The 20,214-nt window shown below is 34.0% G+C and overlaps 1 protein-coding gene across 1 annotated transcript in view; it reads right to left on the reverse strand.

The window, feature by feature from the left end:
* LOC136041540 (PR domain zinc finger protein 2-like) overlaps nt 1-20,214 on the reverse strand; it is a gene marked incomplete in the record, with an annotated part of 121,977 nt that overhangs the window by 44,917 nt on the left and 56,846 nt on the right. The window contains 4 exon segments of the mRNA XM_065726234.1: nt 2,566-2,787; nt 4,851-4,940; nt 9,639-10,109; nt 17,823-17,987. Coding sequence (XP_065582306.1) covers nt 2,566-2,787; nt 4,851-4,940; nt 9,639-10,109; nt 17,823-17,987 — 948 coding nt within the window.

Consider the following 20,214-nt stretch of genomic DNA (forward strand, 5'->3'; position numbering starts at 1 on the left):
TAAGTGGAAGCCATGGATAAAACTGCCGAAGATCTGGCAGATGCAGCCACACGGCATAAGAGTTAAATATTGTACTGAATGTTAATAAACTGAGAGTGCATAGTCAATTTGGACTTGTCCCAGTTAAACATAAGAACGGGGCCACCTCTAGTAAGAAGAAAAAGATTAAAGAAAAACGGAGAGAATATTTTGAGAATATGTCACAACGCGATAGAGTTAGAGTAAAAGATATACAAAATGGAGGATAAGAAGGAGGATTTAATTTGTGAGGAAGAATTGATGGCAGTAATAAAAGGATTAAAATATATTAAAGCCATAGGTACTGATAGTACGGTCAATAAGTTTTTTTTTTTAAATACGGGGGTTGTAATGTTAGAGATAGATTACTAAAGACTGTGAATACCATTTCTGAAATAAGAGATCACCTAGATATCTTTGGAAAACTATAATCAAACCCCTCTGTAAGAAAGGTTATAAAAGTAAGTATGTTCATTATATAGGCAATGATCTGATGGTTGTAGGAAATAAATTACTTATTATTATTATTTTTCTTAGACTTAGAAAGGCTGCAGATATAGTTTTAAAAGAATAACATTGTTGTTTTAGGAAGGCTAGAGGTTGGATATTAATTGGACAGTCAAATATTAAGCTAGAAAGTCCAAGAATTTGATAATGTAAGAAGTTAGAAGAAATAATGTTGCGAAAATTGTTTGTGATTAGCAGATGGGATCTTAGGGAAGAAAACGGAGCAAGGAACATAATTGATGATGTTTTAACATTTTCGTGTGTGGATAAGTTGTATTTGAGCAATAAATACCATGAAAATAAGTGGAATTGTGAGGAAAGTAAAGGAAACATTAAAGTAAGAGTTAGAGAAGTGTCAATGGGAGGCCATGGATATAATTGCTCAGGGTCTATAAGGTGCAGCTACACGGTATAACAGTAAAATATTGTATTGCCATGTTAAAAAACTGAGAGAGAATAATTAATCTGGACTTGTCCCAGTGAAAGCTAGAAATTTTTCCCCAATCAGTAATAAGAAAAGGTCAAGAGTTATAAGAAAAGGTCTTAATCAAAAGATCAAGAGTCAGGTCACACGGTTCATGAATTTTGTAGTGACCCTGTATTATACAGATTACATCATTTAAAAATATCAAAGGATATAATATTCTTAATAAAAGGTACGTCATGAACACACCGAGGTCAATAATAGATAACATAAAATTACATTCAAAAACACTCATAGGCGAATCCCTGATATAAACTTCATTAAATACTTCCTAAGGTGATTAATTAAAATACCGAGTAAACTAAGGGACAAATGACTTCCGCACTAGTGGCTGGGTTAGTCATTACTTGTTGGCATTTCTTTTTTATTTGTCTCAGTCTAGTATCTGGTCCTTCAAGGTGGGGGGATGGTGGTTCAACCGACCCTGAGAGCCCCCTCTCCCCCACTGAAGGACCAAACACTAGACTCTAACAAACAAACAAAAAAATGACCAAAATTAATGACTAGCCCAGCCTCTAGTACCGAGAGATATCGCAAGTCATTATTCTCTTATTTTACTAGTCATTATTCCCTTAGTAAGAGTATTTAATGTAATATATTTCAGGGATTTGTCTGTGAGCATTTTGAAGGTATTTTTATGTTAGGCATAATTGACTTACATGACGTACCATGACGTATGTTAGGCCTAAATGTGTACGTGACGTAGCTTTTATAAAATATAATACAGAGTAACTACTATAATTCCAAACAGTGTGACCAGACACTTGAAATATAGAAATTTTATTTATGACTTCTTTTGATATATTGACCTTGAAGCTGCACTTCCTCCTTTGAATTTTTGTGTCGCTGTGTATTTATTTTTTGTTCTTAATGCTTGTGTTGATTGTATTTTTTTTGTTATGATGACATGCTTATGTTAGCTGCATCTACTATAGATGACTTGGTTATGTTATACTACTACGATGACATGCTTATGTTAGCTGCATCTACTATAGATGCAGCATCTACTATAGATGCAGGTGACATGCTTACTATAGGCTACTATAGATGCAGATGACATGCTACTATAGATGCAGATGACATGCTTATGTTTATACTACTACGATGACATGCTTATGTTAGCTGCATCTACTATAGATGACATGGTTATGTTATACTACTACGATGACATGCTTATGTTAGCTGCATCTACTATAGTGCATTAATATACCGTATTCTACTGCATCTCATAGAACGAATCATGAGCGTCATGGAAGGTTGATTGTATAATAACAATCAATATCTGTATTGAGCGATTGTTAATAATTAATGTTATAGTCGTTATCAAAAACAGTAGAAACATTTTATTTCGTATTCAACTTATGATTTAAAATAAAGTGAAAATGATAGATTATGGTTGAATCTATGTTGTATTATTGACAAGCATTCTATCAATTAAACATTTTTATTTTGTTTTTGGCTTTACATTAACTTATTTTTTGATAGACATCAAATTTGATGAACTTGAACCCATAATTTAGTCAATTTCTTTAAAGGCGTAGAAAAAAGCATATTACCATTTGAATCGTTTCCAAGAATATCAGCAGTTTTCGCGAATATTATCTCGTCACCATCTTCCAGGATCTCAACATCTGAATCATGCGACAAATCATGATCTGACTGGAAGAGTTGTTCGTATTCTTCATCTTGTTCCAATGTATCAGAAAATTCACTGGAGCTAGAGCTCGATCTTGAATCATGAGCATTTTTCTTTTTCTGTTCTTTCTTACGCTTCGCAGCTGAAAAACAAGCCAGTATGGTACTTATATGATATTAAATAAAAAACCAAGTTTTTTTTATCTGCAAGTAAGGAGCGACATTAACAACTTAAAACGAACAGAAATTATTCCGTATTTGAAAGGGGTTGTCCCCTCCTCAAAGCCTCGCTCTTTACGCTAAAAATTGACTTTTTCTCACAATTTTACTTGTTAAAACAACAAAAAACTTTACGGGTAAAACTTTTTTGATGCGTAAGACTAAAGTTGATGAAACTTATATATTTATAATCAGCATTAAAATGCGACTCTTTTGATGTAGCTATTGGTATCAAAATTCCTTTTTTTAGAGCTTTGGTCACAATTGAGCCGGGTCGCTCCTCACTACAGTTCGTTACGACGAACTGTTTGATACGCTCTACCTAATGTTCTTCTAATATGTTTCTCTGACACTCAATACTCATGAAATATACCAAAATAAGACGAAAATATAATACTATAAAACAGATTTGGGCTATATATTCGCACATAAGGGGGGGGGGGGTGACGCCAAATTATAGCGGGTCTGCGTGCCTAATGTGTTAGGTACAATTATTCTGCATATTGTGTAATAAGAAATGTTTTCTAACTTCACACTGTCGAGATACTTTACCCTCTTCTAATGTGAAAATATACGTCCCAAATTATAGATCTTTCACCTATTCTGTTACTTGTCCTTGTCTTTTATCAGGCTATGCAGAAAGAAACTAACGAAAAAAAAGAAAGAAAAAAAAAACAAAAAACGGTTCTATGATGCATTAATGAATGAACAACTTGAGCGGTAGGGCGTTTATCATGCAAGTACCACCAGGATTATTGCACAAATCAGGAACGCAAACTAGTGAAAAATTAACACTGACAATAACTCAAGACTATGAAATCTGATGGTGATGAGATGTTTTCAAAATATTGACTCGAAAAAATCAAGAACTTTTTTCTAGAAACAGGATGAAGAAAATATTCATGACTGTCAAAACAGATTTAACCTTATGTTTAATTTTCAGCTAAATTGTATTTTATACTTGATATGGAAATTTATTTACGAAAAACTAAAGGTTTTCAATGGAATCGATTTTAAATCGATTTGATTTCATAAATTTATTTTCTGCATTAGTAAAATTACAGGAAATTTAGAATAGTCCGAAACACTGAGTTAAGCTCAAAAATATTGAAAATTTAAGAAGACATATGCATGACCATGAAAGAGAACTGCAGCAATTAACTTGACACCCCAAATACACCAAATAATATTCAGTTTTCACAAAATCATAATATAAATTTATTAATTTATATAAAATAAAATAACAACAAAAAAGTGTGATACTATTATTTTTCCAAATTTTCGAGTCCCTGTTGTTCATTTCGGTTTAAAGTCTTATATGCCTTTTTATTATCTTTCGAGACAGTCGACTACCTTTGAAATACCATCTCTAAGATTAACCGTCCTTGAAATTGGCTAACAACTTTGCTGATTATTTCCAATCAGGGTTATATCCAGGATTGTTTTCAAGAGGAAGATGGTACAAAGAAATTTCTTCGGGAGGGAGGTTTACAAAAAAAACTTTAGAAAACGCATCCACAATTGGTTTATATTCATTTTTGTTACGTTTTATGAGTCAAACAAATTGTTTTTGTTTTTTTTTTGGGGGGTGGGAGAATTCAAACTCTCTACCCCCTGAATATGGCCTAGTTTCAAACCTTAAAAAATGTGATGGATTGTTTGGATTAGTGGTTCGAGACATATGTATAGTGGTTCGAGACATATATATAGATATATATATATATATATATATATATATATATATATATATATATATATATATATATATATATATATATATATATATATATATATATATATATATATATATATATATATATATATATATATATATATATATATATATATATATTATGAAAAGAGAAATCACCAATTCAACAGATTGTGATATTTCTTTTTTTTTCGGTTTGTTACTCCGTTTTTATGTTATGTTTGTATTGTTTGATGTGTAAGAAACAAGCAAAAAAATAAACATAAAGGGCTATACCTATGTACCCAAAATCACTGAGGCTAGAGCTCGATTCTGAACTATGGCGAATTTTACCTTTCTTCTTCATTACTTTCATACCTTTTGCAGCTGAAAAAAAGAAAGTCAGGATTAGGTTTAGAGATTGTTTATCAAAGTACCTAAAACAAACAAATTAATGAAGCATTAATACTGACGCTAATTCAGGACTAACAATTATGTAGCTGATTAAACAACAAATCTAAATTGCGACTCGATAAAATCGGCAAATATTTTAGAATCAGCATCAAGAAAATGTACATGACTGTAAAAATAATTCCATAATAATTTCGTTATGAAATTATTCATAACATGAATAATTTCATAATGTATCAATTATAAAAATGATACATTCTAATCACTTTTTCAGTTTTATAATTATAAGAAAATATGACCAGAGGACGACTCGAAGAACATAAATTTTCAATTAGAGTAAATGATTAGAATGTATTGAAAAAAATACATTATTGTCCAACCACCAGAACTATCAAACGTGATAAGTCCAAGAGAAGTATTCGAAAAACGAAAGTTCACAATGGGTAAAAATGAACGTTCTGGACCATAAAATGCGACTAAACCCGAATAGCATTGAAAAATTGTCTTAAAATAATGGAATTCCGAAATCAACACTATGTCAGGACTGACATTTCTGAACTAAAATCGAATAGTTGTGGGCATCAAGCCATGGCTAATTGTAGCAAAAGCCAAGACAGATAGTTCGATGAGTGAGAGATAAATTGGGCATTAACCCCCCTTATTAGGATTTTATAAAAATGATGTTTGTTCATTTGTTAATAGATAAGTCTATCTATTATTTGTTCATGCGTCATTCTTAGGGCGGAAGAACTAAGAGAGATGACCTGCAACAGCGAAGATCAAAGCGAATTAAAAACAAAAATGAATAACAAATACTCTTTTGGTTAGAAGACAAGTGAGAGTGAGAATCAGAATGTGTAAAAAAGAAAATGAGGAACAAAGACAATTGCGAGTGGAAGACAAGTGACAGTGAGCAAAAAATGAGAGTAAAGAATAAAGATTTCTTTGTTTTCTTTTTTTTTTGGGGGGGGGGGGGAGGAGATAACACTTCAAACGCTTAGAGCGTTTGAACTATGAGCTGAGTTAAATACAAGTCAACCTTTAGTATTAAAATTTGTTCACTACAACATTAAGCAACTAGCAACTCACTTTGAGTTTAGAGACAAGCTTAGAATAAGTGAGTTAGAATGCACTATTTCATCAAATATGATGAAGAGATATAAACATTATTTAATATACTATTCAAGAACTTATATACTATTTAAATATATTTTGCTCGATTTTCACTCATATAGGACCAACTAATCTGTTTAAGCAGGCCTATTCTTGATACAACAGTACCATTAAAAAGCTTTGGATCGTTTTTAATAGTTCTGAGTTCTTTATTTAACAATAAATTTCATAAACAAAAAACTATAATAAGACAATTTCCCCCATAAGGCTCCATGGCCGGGAAAGAACAGGGGAGAAAAAAAAATACCAACACATAAAAATATGAACAAAGTAAGAAAAATCGATGCACGTACCTTAATAATCCCATTAAGTGACAAGCTAGGCAGGGGGTAGCACATGAATTCGCCAACTCAATTAAATATCCCACTCAATCCAGAGACATCAGCTCCAAGGGAAACAGGCAAAAAAAAAATATTTACTAGCTAGAAATTCTCTAGTATAATTTTTGAACATACCAAACGAGTGGCAGCTCTGGGAGCGTGTTCCAGATCCTGTTGCAAGCTGTCAGAGGGTTGAAGTCAGACCTCACTGACGGAGTGTGAAGAATTTGTAAATTATTGGAAGCGCGGAGATAATAAGTAGACTGATTAGAAACAAAACATGTATTATTACATAGGACAGCATGAGGATGGCGGTGAAATTGTATAAAAAAAAATGATAGAAGATCAAAAAAAAAATTGAGATATTTGAAATCAAGAAAGGGTTTCGGTGAAGATCGGCAAGTTTCCTGAATATGAGTCCTTGCTTTATCATAAAGTTTTGAAAGTGGGTTCAGAGACGAGGAAAAATTTGACATCCAAATAACAGAACAAAATGAAACATAAGACTGAACTAGGCAGAACAAGATTCTAAGAATCGACACTGGAAATGGGTTTGAGCTTTCTAAGGATTCCGAGCCTCCTGGAGACTTTCATTTGATCAGATCAATATGATGCTTGAAGGAATGATTTTCGTCAAGCAAGATGCCTAGGAATCGAAAGGAACGATCCTTAGGTTTACTTAAGAGCCTCTTGATACGTGTATTTCATTTAGGTAAGGGCAAGCCTTTGAGACTCTGGAGAAAATGAGAAAACATAACTCTCCAACATTTAAGGCAAGATTATTTACATCAAACCACTGGATAACTCTTTCAAAAAGAGCTATCATCTTTGAACAATTATCAAACTCAGTTGTACCAGTTGTGCCAAGAGTACCGTCATTAGCAAAAGCAATAAGTGCATCCGCTACGGACGAACTCCTATAACAATCAGTGATGGATACTGGTTGACAAAGACAACAGCAAATGGTAGGTTTTAAATTTTCAGCCGCATTAATAAGGTCATTGACGTAAATTAAAAAGAGTATCGGCCCAATGATAGATCCTTGTGAAACGCCAAACTCTATTCCAGAAGGGATAGAAAAGTGCGGATCAACCGAAATGACTCAACCAGATAAATATGATATAAATCAAGAATAAGCATTCCCTCTTATACCATTATGGGAGTTTCAAAAAAAGAATCTTGTGTGCTAATGAGCCAAATCAAACATCGAGAAAAAGAGCAGCAGGTATCAGACCAGAGTCAAGATCTGAATATAAATAATTCAAGACACATTCATGCTCAGTTGAGTGCTTCGCCCTAAAACCAAACTGAAAATCATGAAAAAAACTGTAGCTTAAATTTATCAAGTTACAGAAAGAAATACGGATTTGGCTATTCAGCGTCTACAAAGTGACAGAATTAACAGAGTGCCAAGTGGGATTAGCAGAAACCCATTTCAAATCCTGTGCTATTTGTGTTTTTATTTCCTAGCACCCCGATTTCAGCTTATTCCTAGAAAGTGGTGAGGGTCTAACCTCCCCAGTTTAACAGAAAGTGTGGGCCTTAGGCTGGACTGATGAATAAGACTTTGCATTTTGGAAAGCTTCGTAGAACTCTTGCCTGGGGCCAAAAAGGATGATTTTTGCTTGTCCTTGAGCCAGAGCCTATAGGATGTGAAATGAAATAGAGTTTTATAGCCTATGCAGTCAGGCACCAAGGTATGCAGTATGCAAGGTATGAAGGTATGCAGTCAAGTTTTCGTTTCATCAAAACATGTTTCTGCTTTCGAGTTGAAAGCTCCGTTCTAGCAGGCAAGCAGGCAGGAACCAGCTTCAAGTTGAAGATGGACAAAAATATACAAGTGTTAAATATATGGGACAGTTACGCGGCCTCACAGCCAATATATCTTCTTTGAGTGGTGATTAGAAAAATCTACAGAAACAAAAAAGTGGCATTTTCCTGCAGGTTCAAAAGTGCTGTCATCTATTGTTTCTACCGATTTTTGTTCGTGATTTCAGCTGAGTTTATCATTCGGATTTTCGCACTTGGGATTGCGGTAGAGAAATGGTATCAGATGCGCTTCTTAAACTTAAAAGTTCTCTCATTGTTAAAGAAATTAGAGTTTATCCTTTGCTCTTTTTTAAGTGATGACGTTAGAAACTTGGCCTATGGTAAAAAGGTCAACTTTTGAACTAAGACAGATAGATTTTTTTCGACGGCAGTCGATAGCTCTTAATGAGCTGATCAAATACATGTCATCCATTTTTTGGTAGAAAAATTCCTTCATGAGATATACCTGTTTTAAAGTTTAAAGGGGTTGACAACTTCAGTGGTAAGGTGCACACTGAAACCAAAAAAAGAACGATATCAATTGTGAAACATATAGGGAAGTTTTAAACAACAGTCGGCTGTTAGCTCATAATCATCTTCGGCAATGAGGGGTTTGCAAATATTGGGAGTTGGTATTCCTAGTATTTATTTCAAAATCCTTACAGATTAACAACTTCAGCGTTCAATCGAAGCGAAGAAACAAAAGCAAAGTGTTGCTCTAGCAACACTTTGCTCGGCAAACCAAAACAAACGTTGCCGCAACACCTCACGTTGGCCATGCAACGTAGATCTAGTTTCTTTCTGTGAAGAAGTATTTTCAAGAATATAAAGAAAAAAATTATCATTATTAGAGACAAAGACCACACTGCTTTTCTATTATGAATACAGACGACAAGTAGACACAACATGGTATTTCTTTTTATGACAATGGAATCTTAACCCTAGTTGAATATTTCGAGCCTATATTCGAGGGCCGTCCTCAGGAAAACAAGTGAAAATATAAAAGAAACTCACATTAAAGTACGACCATTAAAACAAAAACCTTTTTTAGTTTCAACCAGGACCTGGTTGAATTGGTTTAGAGTCCTGGTTGAACTTCCTTGAAGTAAGGATGCTAGGACTTTTTTAAAACGAAATTAGTCTTAATGGTCGTTTTTTAGTGTGCTTCTTTTACATTTTTTCATTTGTTTTGCTGATGACAGCCCTTGTAAGGTCGAAATATTCACTTAAGGTATAAGTTTCATTGTTTTGAGAAAGAATTCCCCGTTGTTTCTTTCTATTTTTTGTTTGTATTAAATAATTATCGTAGTCCTATAATCCTATAAGACTGGAGTTAACATTACACTAACTATTTATATACAGGTTTCCTTACATTCATGAAATTCAATTGCTTTCGCTCCTGGGTGTTCAGCTCTTCGATGTTGTTCCAAATCCCTCGTCTGAGGATACTTTCTTTTACATACATCACATTCGTAAAGCTTTCTACCATCATGGATAGCCATATGACGAGTCAACTGTATTTCAGAAGGAAAACTTGCTTGGTTGCACATAAAACATTTAAAACGTTTGTCTGTCACGTGTCTTTGTTGATGCCTATGCAAGCCATGCTTGTGCAAAAACCTCTTCTTGCAAATATTACACTCAAAAGGTTTTTCAGTAACATAGGGCAGCTTCATATTCGTAATATTGTCTTGTAAAGACAATAGTAGCCCAGCACTTGCATCTCCTGCAATATTGCCTGTTGCAATTTTACTTAACGCTTCTAACAGAGCTGGTGAATTTGGATCTATTAGTTCTAGTTGTCCTCTGCCATCAGATCTGTACATTGAAGAATTTATTTGTTCTAAAAATAAAAAATAAAACACTAAAAAGATATAGCAAGAGTTGTCAAAATAATGAATACGCCATTTAAGTTACCCGATTTTGATGTCCAATTCTTATCAAATCCTTTTTTTATACCATAACAAAAAATTATGAAACTTTTAAATTCCTTTTAAAGAGTCAATCCCTTTTAAGAGTCAAAAGTGGTGGAGAGTAACTAGCCCCCCCCCCAACTACCCTTCTTTTCACCAAATGCATCTGATTTAAATTGTGAGATAGCCATTTCTTCCAAATAGTCCGTTAAACATATAACAATACCTCAAGGAGTGACAAAACTCTCCAAAGCCCTGGGACAAGTGTTGCAAGTTATGCCCTGGGGTCAACCAAGATCTTTATGGAATAAATGATCATACAAACTTCAGATTGGGCTCATTTGATTTAAACTCGCAAGAAACCGGTCACCCCCCCCCCTCACGCCCATCATTTCCCAAAATTATTTAGTCAATATTTTGAGACAGCAATTTTGTTCAGAGTAAATAAAGTGTCCGAAAATTATGTCTTTATAACACCCCCACAACCCTCAAGGCAAAGATTGTAAGTTATGCCCTGGGGGCATATAAGGTTCTTATAGAAAGGATGGTATATGAATATGCTAAAGAGGATGCTCATTGGATTTGTAAAAAGAAATTTTAGTGCCCTTTTTTACAGTCAAAATGATCAGAGGGCAGCTACGCCACGAACGTCGTGTTTTCCCAAAATATATCCAATGGAAATGTTGAGATAATCATTTTATTCAAAATAGTTCAAAGGTCACATAACAAGGCTTTTGAGGCAAAGGTCGTAAGTCATAACCCTAGGGCGTTTAAAGTTTTTATGGAAGGGATGGTTGCACAAGCTCACTGGGCTGAAAACTAAGAGTTCCCCCCACCTCCTGCCAAATACCTAAGTTTTCATCAAACACATCTGATTGAAATTGTGAGATAGCCATTTTGTTCAAAATAGTTCAAAAAGCTTAAGGATGTCCCCAGGGCCTTGGGGCCACAACCCCTAGAGCCCTGGGCTATATAAGGTTTTTATGGAATTTTATGGCCGCATAAATTTCACATGGGACTCATTTGATTTGAAATTGGAAATTATAGTCCCCTTTTTAAGAGTCAAAGTGATTTGAGAGCAACCAGCTCCCCCTTTTCCTATAAATTCCCAATTTCATTTTGTTAAATTTTAGTTTGAAATATTTTCACTCTTATAACTTTAATAAATGAAAAATTATTAAGATTTTAAAGAATAAATATCAGCATATTTATATCGAACTGACAATGTGCGTTCATTTGTATTTGTTTTTTCATTAAAGTACAAATTATGTTCTTTCCTTGGGAAGGCATTGGGATTTTGAGCCCTAATCATGTTAGTTTCCGCTCATTTTAAGTTTGACTCGGTTATTTATTTTATTTTATTAGTTTGGTAGTTTTACGCTTGGTAGTTTATTTGATTCTATTTTTGCTCAGTTTTAGTTTAATAGAATTCTTTACTTTTCTTTGAAAACCTTATTTGTGGATTTGTTTTTAATTAATCTAATTAAAAAAATGACTTAAAAAGTCTTTACTTGTATAAAACTGAAAACAAAATAGTGAAATTTCTCAAACCTACAAGTTTTTGACATGAAAGAGGTTTTGCTTTAGCAATTCGGAAAGTGAAAATTTGTAAAAACGTGAACTAAAGGATGAGCAGGGATTTCACCATTGTCGGTATATAAATATCTCTCTTTTATGTGGAAAAATTCATGATAAGGAGTGCAGTTTGGAAAAAATGAACTTAAAATCAAGAAAAAGGAGGCATTGAGGGATGGAGAAAGGTGTAGCTAAATTTAAAAAAAGGTCTAGAAACATCCAAGGCTGGGAGTAAATTTTATAAAACAAGCATGGAATAAAAAAATTTAAAAGGTTTTAAACGCGTAGATTAAGGTATAGGGGGTGTAAGTATATTCTACGAAATCTGGAGAAATTCAGGGCTGAGATGGCATTTGATGATAAAAAATTAAGGGCTATGAATATTATTGAGAGAGAGGAAGGTATAGGGATGTACGTGAATTTCAGAAAATATAGGAATGTTTAATAAAAGGAAAAAAGGAAGGCTTATAATCATTCTTGAGGGATAGAGTAAGGTATATGGGTGTAAATTTTACAAAATCTGGAGAAATTAAGGGTTGGGATGGCATTAGGAAAAAGGTTAAAATAAATAAAAATTAAGGGCTTTATTTATTATTGAGGGACAGGGGAAGGTATAGGGATTACGCAAATTTCAGAAAAAAGTTATTTTCCTTGAAACTTACCATCGTAATTCATTTGCCAATAGGGAGCTCATTCTTTAAATAGATTGGGATCAAAGCCAACAAAAATGACATAATTTACCCATTAAATCTGAATTCAAACGATTCATAATAAAAGAAAATTATAGGCAAAATAATCTCAAACGCAAATAAATAAAGAAAATCAGGCTTTGGGTTGGATCTCGCCCGTTTTGGCCAAAATTGGATATTCTATTATTTTTTCCTGTTTATAGGGTTGATATAAAAATTCAAGGAGTCAAAGTTTCACTTGGGATCTGACACTCAGCACGCTTATATATATTTGCTTCACAAGTTAAGTATTACTATAATTATCGTGTCATTCTTTAGTTTTAAGTCACAAAGCGGCAAATCAGTCATTTCACTGTAATTGAACAATTCTGACGTGAATCCAATTCCTCCTTCTCGTTTATCCTTCCAAAGAATTATACATTTTATAGAATTTCTATTCTCCTGAAATTTTTTCACTTACTATTTAATCTGGTCTTTGTGATTGTGATCTGTCGATTGTCAATTAATAATAGATATCGTTGTCTATAATTTCATTTGTGATGCGTTTTTCCTGAGAGATTTTTTCTATGCCTTTCGCTTTAGGTGCTCAGACTCATTTATCCTCTTGCATAATTTCGCACGAAGACATATATACCAAAAACTCTTTTCCCCAGGATTTATATTATTATTATTTTAATTAAGCTGTTATATAATTCAGCAGTAACCAGACATATTCCATTGCATACATCCTCCCCTCAAATAATCAAAATTACACATTTTTGTGTTATCCTTTACTTTTAAGTTCTAGAGTGGCAAATCAGCAATTTCCCTTGAATTAAAAAATTTTTAACTGCATATTTCACTGCCCATCATTTTCGTTTGTGATTCGTTGTGATGCTTGTTGTCTAATGTCTCATAACCATGGATCTCGTTGTGGTTCATTTTGGTACATCATTACCTCCGAAATTTTTTCTATACCTTTTGCTTTAGCTGTTAAGATTCATTTTGAATGACGTCATTTATACCAAAGACTTCTTTTCCAGCTTTTCCCAAGTTAATATATTTTTGCTTTAATGACTTTTAATTACTACAGCAGCAGCCAGGCGTGCTCTATTGCGTATTTCCTCTAAAATATCTAAATCTAAAATATCTATAGTAATAAATATCTAAAATATCTATAGTACTTCTAAAACTACTAACAACTCACCACAGCCCCCTGAGGCCAAAATAGCTACGCATGCATCTACTCCATCCCAATCTATTCAAAGCCTCCCACTTTACACCCTTACAAGTAGTTCCCATTTCCTTTAAATCTTTATTTATGACATATTCCCACCCCTTTACCTTTACACACCTTTAGGACAATCTTCGGCTATCTGTCATCCTTCGTCCGCAGAATGTGCCCTAACCATCTCAACCTTTCTTTCAATACAGCCATATAAAGCGGGATTTAACCAGATTTTTCGTACAGCCTACTGTTTGAAATAACAGTCAGTCAGTTGGGTACCCAAAGAAATCCGTAGGCAATTTCTCTGGAAAATATCTAGCAAATGTTCATCCGCTTTTCAGAGTGCCCATGCTTCAGAGCCATACTTGACCACTGTCATCACTGTAGCTCCAATCTTATTTTACTTTAATCTTGGTTTGCAGACTTATCTTCCTATTCTTCCAAAAACAAGAGCTAAGAGCTCATATGGCATGAGCTCAAGCAAAATATTAAGAATCAATTGATTGCTTTAAAAGGAAAATCAGAGGATTAATACCGGTCGGGATTAAAAATAAGAGCTCTGAGTCACGACGTCCTTCTAAATGTCAAAGTCCTTTAAGATCCAATCACCCACTCGCAAGTTAAAAATACCTCAATTTTTCATCTCCCTTCAGCCCCCCAGGTGGTCGAATCACGGAAAACGACTTTATCAAGTCAATTTGTGCAGCTTCCTGACAAACCTACCAATTTTCATCGTCCTAGCACGTCCAGAAGCACCAAACTCTCCAAAGCACAGAATCCCACCCCCTTAACTCACCCAAAGAGACCGGATACAGTCCAGTTAGGTCAATCACGAATCTACGACATTTATAAGCGTTTTCTAAGATTTCCAATCCCCCCCCAAACTCCTCCCAATGTCACCGGATCCAGTTGGGATTTAAAATAAGAGCTCTGAGACACGATTTCCTTCCAAACATCAAATTTCACTAAGATCCGGTCACCCATTCTTAAGTTAAAAATACCTCAATTTTTCAGAATTAACCCTCACACAACTTCCCCAAGGAGAGCGGATGCGTTCTGGTTATGCCAATCACGTATCTAGGACTCGTGATTATTTTTCCCACCAAGTTTCATTCCTATCCCTCGGCTCTAAGCCTTTTCCAAGATTTTAGGCTCCCCTTCCAAACTCCCCCAAAAGTAAGTAAAAAATACCTCAATTTTCTAATTTTCAAAATTAACCATCCCCCCAACTCCCCCAAAGAGAGCGGATCCGTTCCAGTTATGTCAATCACGTATCTAGGACTTTCGCTTATTTTTCCCACCACGTTTCAGCTCGATCCATCCACTTTAAGCGTTTTCCGAGATTTTAGGTTTCCCCACCCCAACTCCCCCCAATGTCACCTGATCTGGTCGGGATTTAATATAAGAGCTCTGAGACCCAATATCCTTCCCAACATCAAATTTCACTAAGATCCGATCACCAGTTCGTAAGTTAAAAATACCTCCTTTTTTCTATCCTTCCAAATTAACCGTCCCCCCACTCCCCCTCCCAGATGATCAAATCAGGGAAAAGACAATATCTAATTTAATCTGGTCTGGTTTCTGATACGCCTGCCAAATTTCATCGTCCTAGCTTACCTGGAAGTGCCTAAAGTAGCAAAACCGGGACCGACAGAATTTGCGATCGCTATATGTCACTTGGTTACTACCAAGTGCCGTAAAACTTTTAGCTGTGAAAAAAGACGCTGAGCCTTGGCTATTCCACTTTTAACATCCTCACTGTTTCCACCTTCTTTACTAATAATACTACCAAGGTAAGTGAAGCTGCCCACCTGATCTATCTTTTCGTTACCAACGTTGCCTATACATCTTCACTTATTCCTACCCTTTGTGACTTAGTCTTTTTAACATTGATTTTCAAGACTATTCTAGCACCCTGAACTAGCAAAACCTCTAAAAGCACATTCATTTTGCTCACATTTTCATCAAGGATTCTTAAATCATCAGCATACGCCAAGTCCAGGGGATTCTTTCCTCCCCAATTGATTCCGTGGTATACCATATAAGGATAAGACCTTTGCTAAGGCTCTTCTATTCATATGTACCCAAGAAACAGCTTCTTCAGCTTTTCCCTATTGTGTTTTTGCTTTGATTAAGCTGCCATATAATTCAGCATTAACCAGCCATAGTACATTACAAATATACGTAAATATAAAAATTAAGCATTTGTCGTGTTATTCTTTAATTTTAAATCTAAGACTTGCAAAATCAGTAATTTCATTTAAATTAAGGAACTCCCAACCGCGGATTGTGTTGTTCATCATTTTCGTCTGCGATTCATCTTACTGCTTGTAGTCGCTCGTCTCCTAACCACAGATCTAGTTATGGTTTATTTCGGTTCATCATTACCTCAGATATTTTTCCATGCCTTTTGCTTTAGCTGTTTTGATTTATTCATCCTCTTGTATAATTTATCATTACGTTAAAGATACAAAAAAAAACCTTTTCTAGATTTTCTCAAGAATTATACATTTACTTTGATGACCTTGCTATGCAGTTCAGATACAACACGGCATGTTCCATTTACATGTACTGTCTGAAATATATAAATCTTAACAACACATCATCATAATCACAGTGTTAGTCTTTAGTTTTAAGTCATAGGATGGCAAGTTATAAATTTCAAATGAATTAGAAAATTGTGGAGTGAATTGAATTCCCACTCCCGTTTTTCCTTACAAAACGCTATAATAACACGTTTTCTCTTTCCATTGTAGTTTAGATGTGTCTTCTAGCTACAGAATTCATTTTGAATTATTTTTGTTTAGAACTCAATATAATTCCCATCAACCCGTCATAGCTAATAAAACAATTATACCTCTTGGAAAAAAATTATGTAATTAGCTCTTTAAATTGCAATATAAAGACGTGAATGCAATGTCATTTACATGAAAAAAAAAAACTTGTTTCCAACGTTAAGATTCTAAAAGAATTTCCTCAACGTCACGACCTATCTAGATAGCTTTTTTCAGGCGTTTTGAATAAAATGCACATGAGCTAACACCTAGAAATATATACACAACTGCTCGTTTAAAAAAATAGATCAAGCATTCCCTCCCTTTGGCAAAAAATAAAACTTAAGTAATACTTAATGAAGATGTGGAATTTTGACATGAAAAGGGTTTTGCTATTCGAGATTCGAGCTCTATATTCGGAAATAAGAATCGTAATTCATAAAAACAGAAAATACAAAGAATCAAAAAGGTATTACTAGAGGAAACATGATATTTACATCTTAACGTATTTTTTTTTAAACTGAAATTTTTCACATGATTTTAGTTGTCTGCTTTTTAAATAAATAAAAGATTACTAAAAATAAGAAAGATAAAAAACAAATAAACGTTCCTCATGCCATTGTAATTTTGATCAGCCTAGCTAATTTTCTAGGCTCTGTGAAATGATGCATGTATATGCTTAAGATGGTAATATCCCTTCCATTAAACAATTAAATGAAACAAAAATTTTAATGACATAAATATGTCACTTTATTTTTTTATTTTAAATATGTCATTTGATTTCAATTTTTTTGGGGTAAAAATAGAATTCTTCAAATTAGTACTTTTTGGCTAAAAAGTAGGAATTCTAGGGTATTTCCAGCTACCTTCTCCTTACCAACATTAAAGAGATGTGAACATATCGAAATTAAATCCATTTGAAAAGTTATGCTAGTAAAAATAAGAGTGTTAAGTATTTTGACTAAAAAAGTAAAAGTTTTAAGATTATCTTCTCTCATCACACAGTTATTTGTTCATTTCTGGTCAAAATGTCTATCACCCTAAAAAGGTTGTTGTCAAAAATCATTCTTTTATCCTAAGAAGTTATTATATGCAGGAACAATTGAGGAATGGAGGGAACAAATAATCAAAACCTATTTTATCTAATAGAACGTCTGGCCTAGAACGATCGAAGCACACATTCCCGTGATTGGGAAAGAGCAGATACTGGAAATAAAAGAACAGAGTGAAACAGAAGATAGTGCTAACTGTATCGAAGATGGAGAATGTAATGTGAACTGACCACAGGATATTCAGAATTAACATTAAAAAACAGAAGTGATTAATGCTATTTTTTAAAGCTACTTAGGCCTACACCATATCACCTTTCATAACCAGCTTTCATGTTTTAATACTCACCCCCCATGATCAGTGGTCCTCCAGGCCGGGAAATATTTCCCATGCCCATAGCATATTTTCCATACATCATTGGTCTCATAGGCGGAATATTTGAACGGGGAGCCACTCTTCTCCGGTTAATACCTGGTAACGGGCCATCCAAACTGGGGACTGAACCTTGTAATCCTGAAAATACCACTAACTTAAAACTTAGCACCCAAAAATTTGCTTAAACAAATTACGAACCGAGATTAGTCAATTAAAAAAATACAAAAATTATATTGCAGCCGGAATCTTTCTAAAAGCATCGAAAACCGCCACTCAATCCCTATATATTTTTTGACCTGTCATTTTTTCCTTTTTGACTTGTTTTGACCACATTTTCCCATAATAAAAGTCCAGCTTAAATGAGATATATAAGAGACATTTATAGTTTTATGTCAACTTTATTAAAGAAATATTCATAATATATTCCATCACGTTATAAAAAAGAATCAAGTAACTTGATTTGAGTAAAACATCAGAGAGCCCCGCTGCAGAGGTTCCCATATAAAACAATGTGGGATTTTACACTTTTCTCAACAAGACAGATCACAAAATAATGTTTTTTTTTCTTTAAGAGATTATCATATTAAACTAATTGTCTCAGAAAATCGGATAGAGACTCATTTGTAAAGAAATAAGAAATTGAATTAGATTTTGAAACTGGCCAAAAGGATGTGGCTTGGGAAATTCATTTCGGCCATCAAACTATGATATTGCCCAAAGGAGCACTAACTTCACTAAAAATTGAGAATTCCAAGATAGAATCGTCATAAAAGTATCAAAAAATTATATATTAAACTTCTCAGTTGGAGGGAAAGCAATACCATTTGATGACGCATTCACTCCCGAATAGTCGCAGAGTCCATACAAGATGCATGGTCAATTGAATTTATTTATGGCCTACTGTAAAAATATTGACAAACGGATAAATATAAAATAATATAATATAAAAAAAGAGAAAGAAGTAAAATGTAAAATAAAATTAAATGACAACTCATAGCATAATGCAACAACAATAATTACATAAATAAAAACGCAATATATTCACAGCTTTATAGAACACCATGGGTGTCCGTTGATTCAATTATTACATATGTTACCGTGAATATCCGAAATCTGGTTAATGTGGACACTCACCGGTCAATGCCCGAAATTCTTTATTTTTCTACTTGGATCCAATTAGCTTTGCGAGTCATCTTTTTGAGTCTTACACAAGCTAAGATGATATAAGTTAGAGCAAGGTTAGGTTACGTTAATTTAGGTTAGGTTAAATTTAGTTATAAATGTAAGAAATGGGTTAAAATATAACTTAACCTAGCACAACCAAATATAACCTGTCATCATCAAACCTTGCATTAAACTAAAAAAGTTGACTTGCGACGCTGACTAAATCCAAGGAGAAAAAAAAGTATTTCGGACATCATCCGGTGAATGTCAACATTCACGAATTTCCTGCATTCACGGCAACATATAGTTCATTGCATCGGCAAATGCCAGGATTAGGGTCTATATTGTTGTATCTCCTATTGGCCAAATAATTACTTACACAAGGTTGGAGATCGAGGATGCTTTACACAGAGGATGCCACTTATACCGCATTTTGCGATGTAACACTGCAATTTAGAGAGAAATACCGCATAATTTTCTGATGATACTGCAGACCTTAATTATACAGCGAAATCACTTTGGATCACTGCGTTTGTGCGGCCAAATGACTTTTATCACTGCATTTATACCGAGTAATTTCACCGCAAGAGAAAATCGGAAAATATTTGCTCTCAACTTCTACTAATAGATGACAGGTCATATCACTGAGGAAATAGCGAGGAATATAAACTTGTAAGAAATATGCATAAGAGGAAATATTTTAATTATCAGACTTGTGTCTAAACAAAAGTAACTGTCGGAGTAGAAGGAGTAGAAAGGAGTAGAGATACTGCCAAGCAGAGTGAATAGTAAAGTGGAATAGAAGAAATAGGTTTCTATCTTGCTAATTTTGGGCAGTAGCTCATCACTTTTACAGCAGAATATATTGAATGATATACAGTAGATGAAAGTTTCATAAATCTGTGTAAAATTTGAAATGCAAGACTATTAAGAGAAGGTTAAAAAATAAACATAATATTTGATTTAGACTTCAATGCTGTATTTAAATATAGGCTAACAATCATTTCCTCCAGAACACCGTTTCCAAAATTTACACGAATTATTTATTATATTACTTTTACCTTTTTTCTTTTTGCATATTATTCAGGCGATTGGGCTGTAACTGCAAAGTTGCAGAACAGCTGTCGAAATACTATAGGCGTTAGGTGACATTTTCCGAAATATTTAGGAGAAGAAACTTAGAATTTTACCAGTTTGCAGG

The sequence above is a fragment of the Artemia franciscana genome, unplaced genomic scaffold, assembly GCF_032884065.1.
Source record: "Artemia franciscana unplaced genomic scaffold, ASM3288406v1 PGA_scaffold_237, whole genome shotgun sequence".
Taxonomy (NCBI): Eukaryota; Metazoa; Arthropoda; class Branchiopoda; order Anostraca; family Artemiidae; genus Artemia; species Artemia franciscana.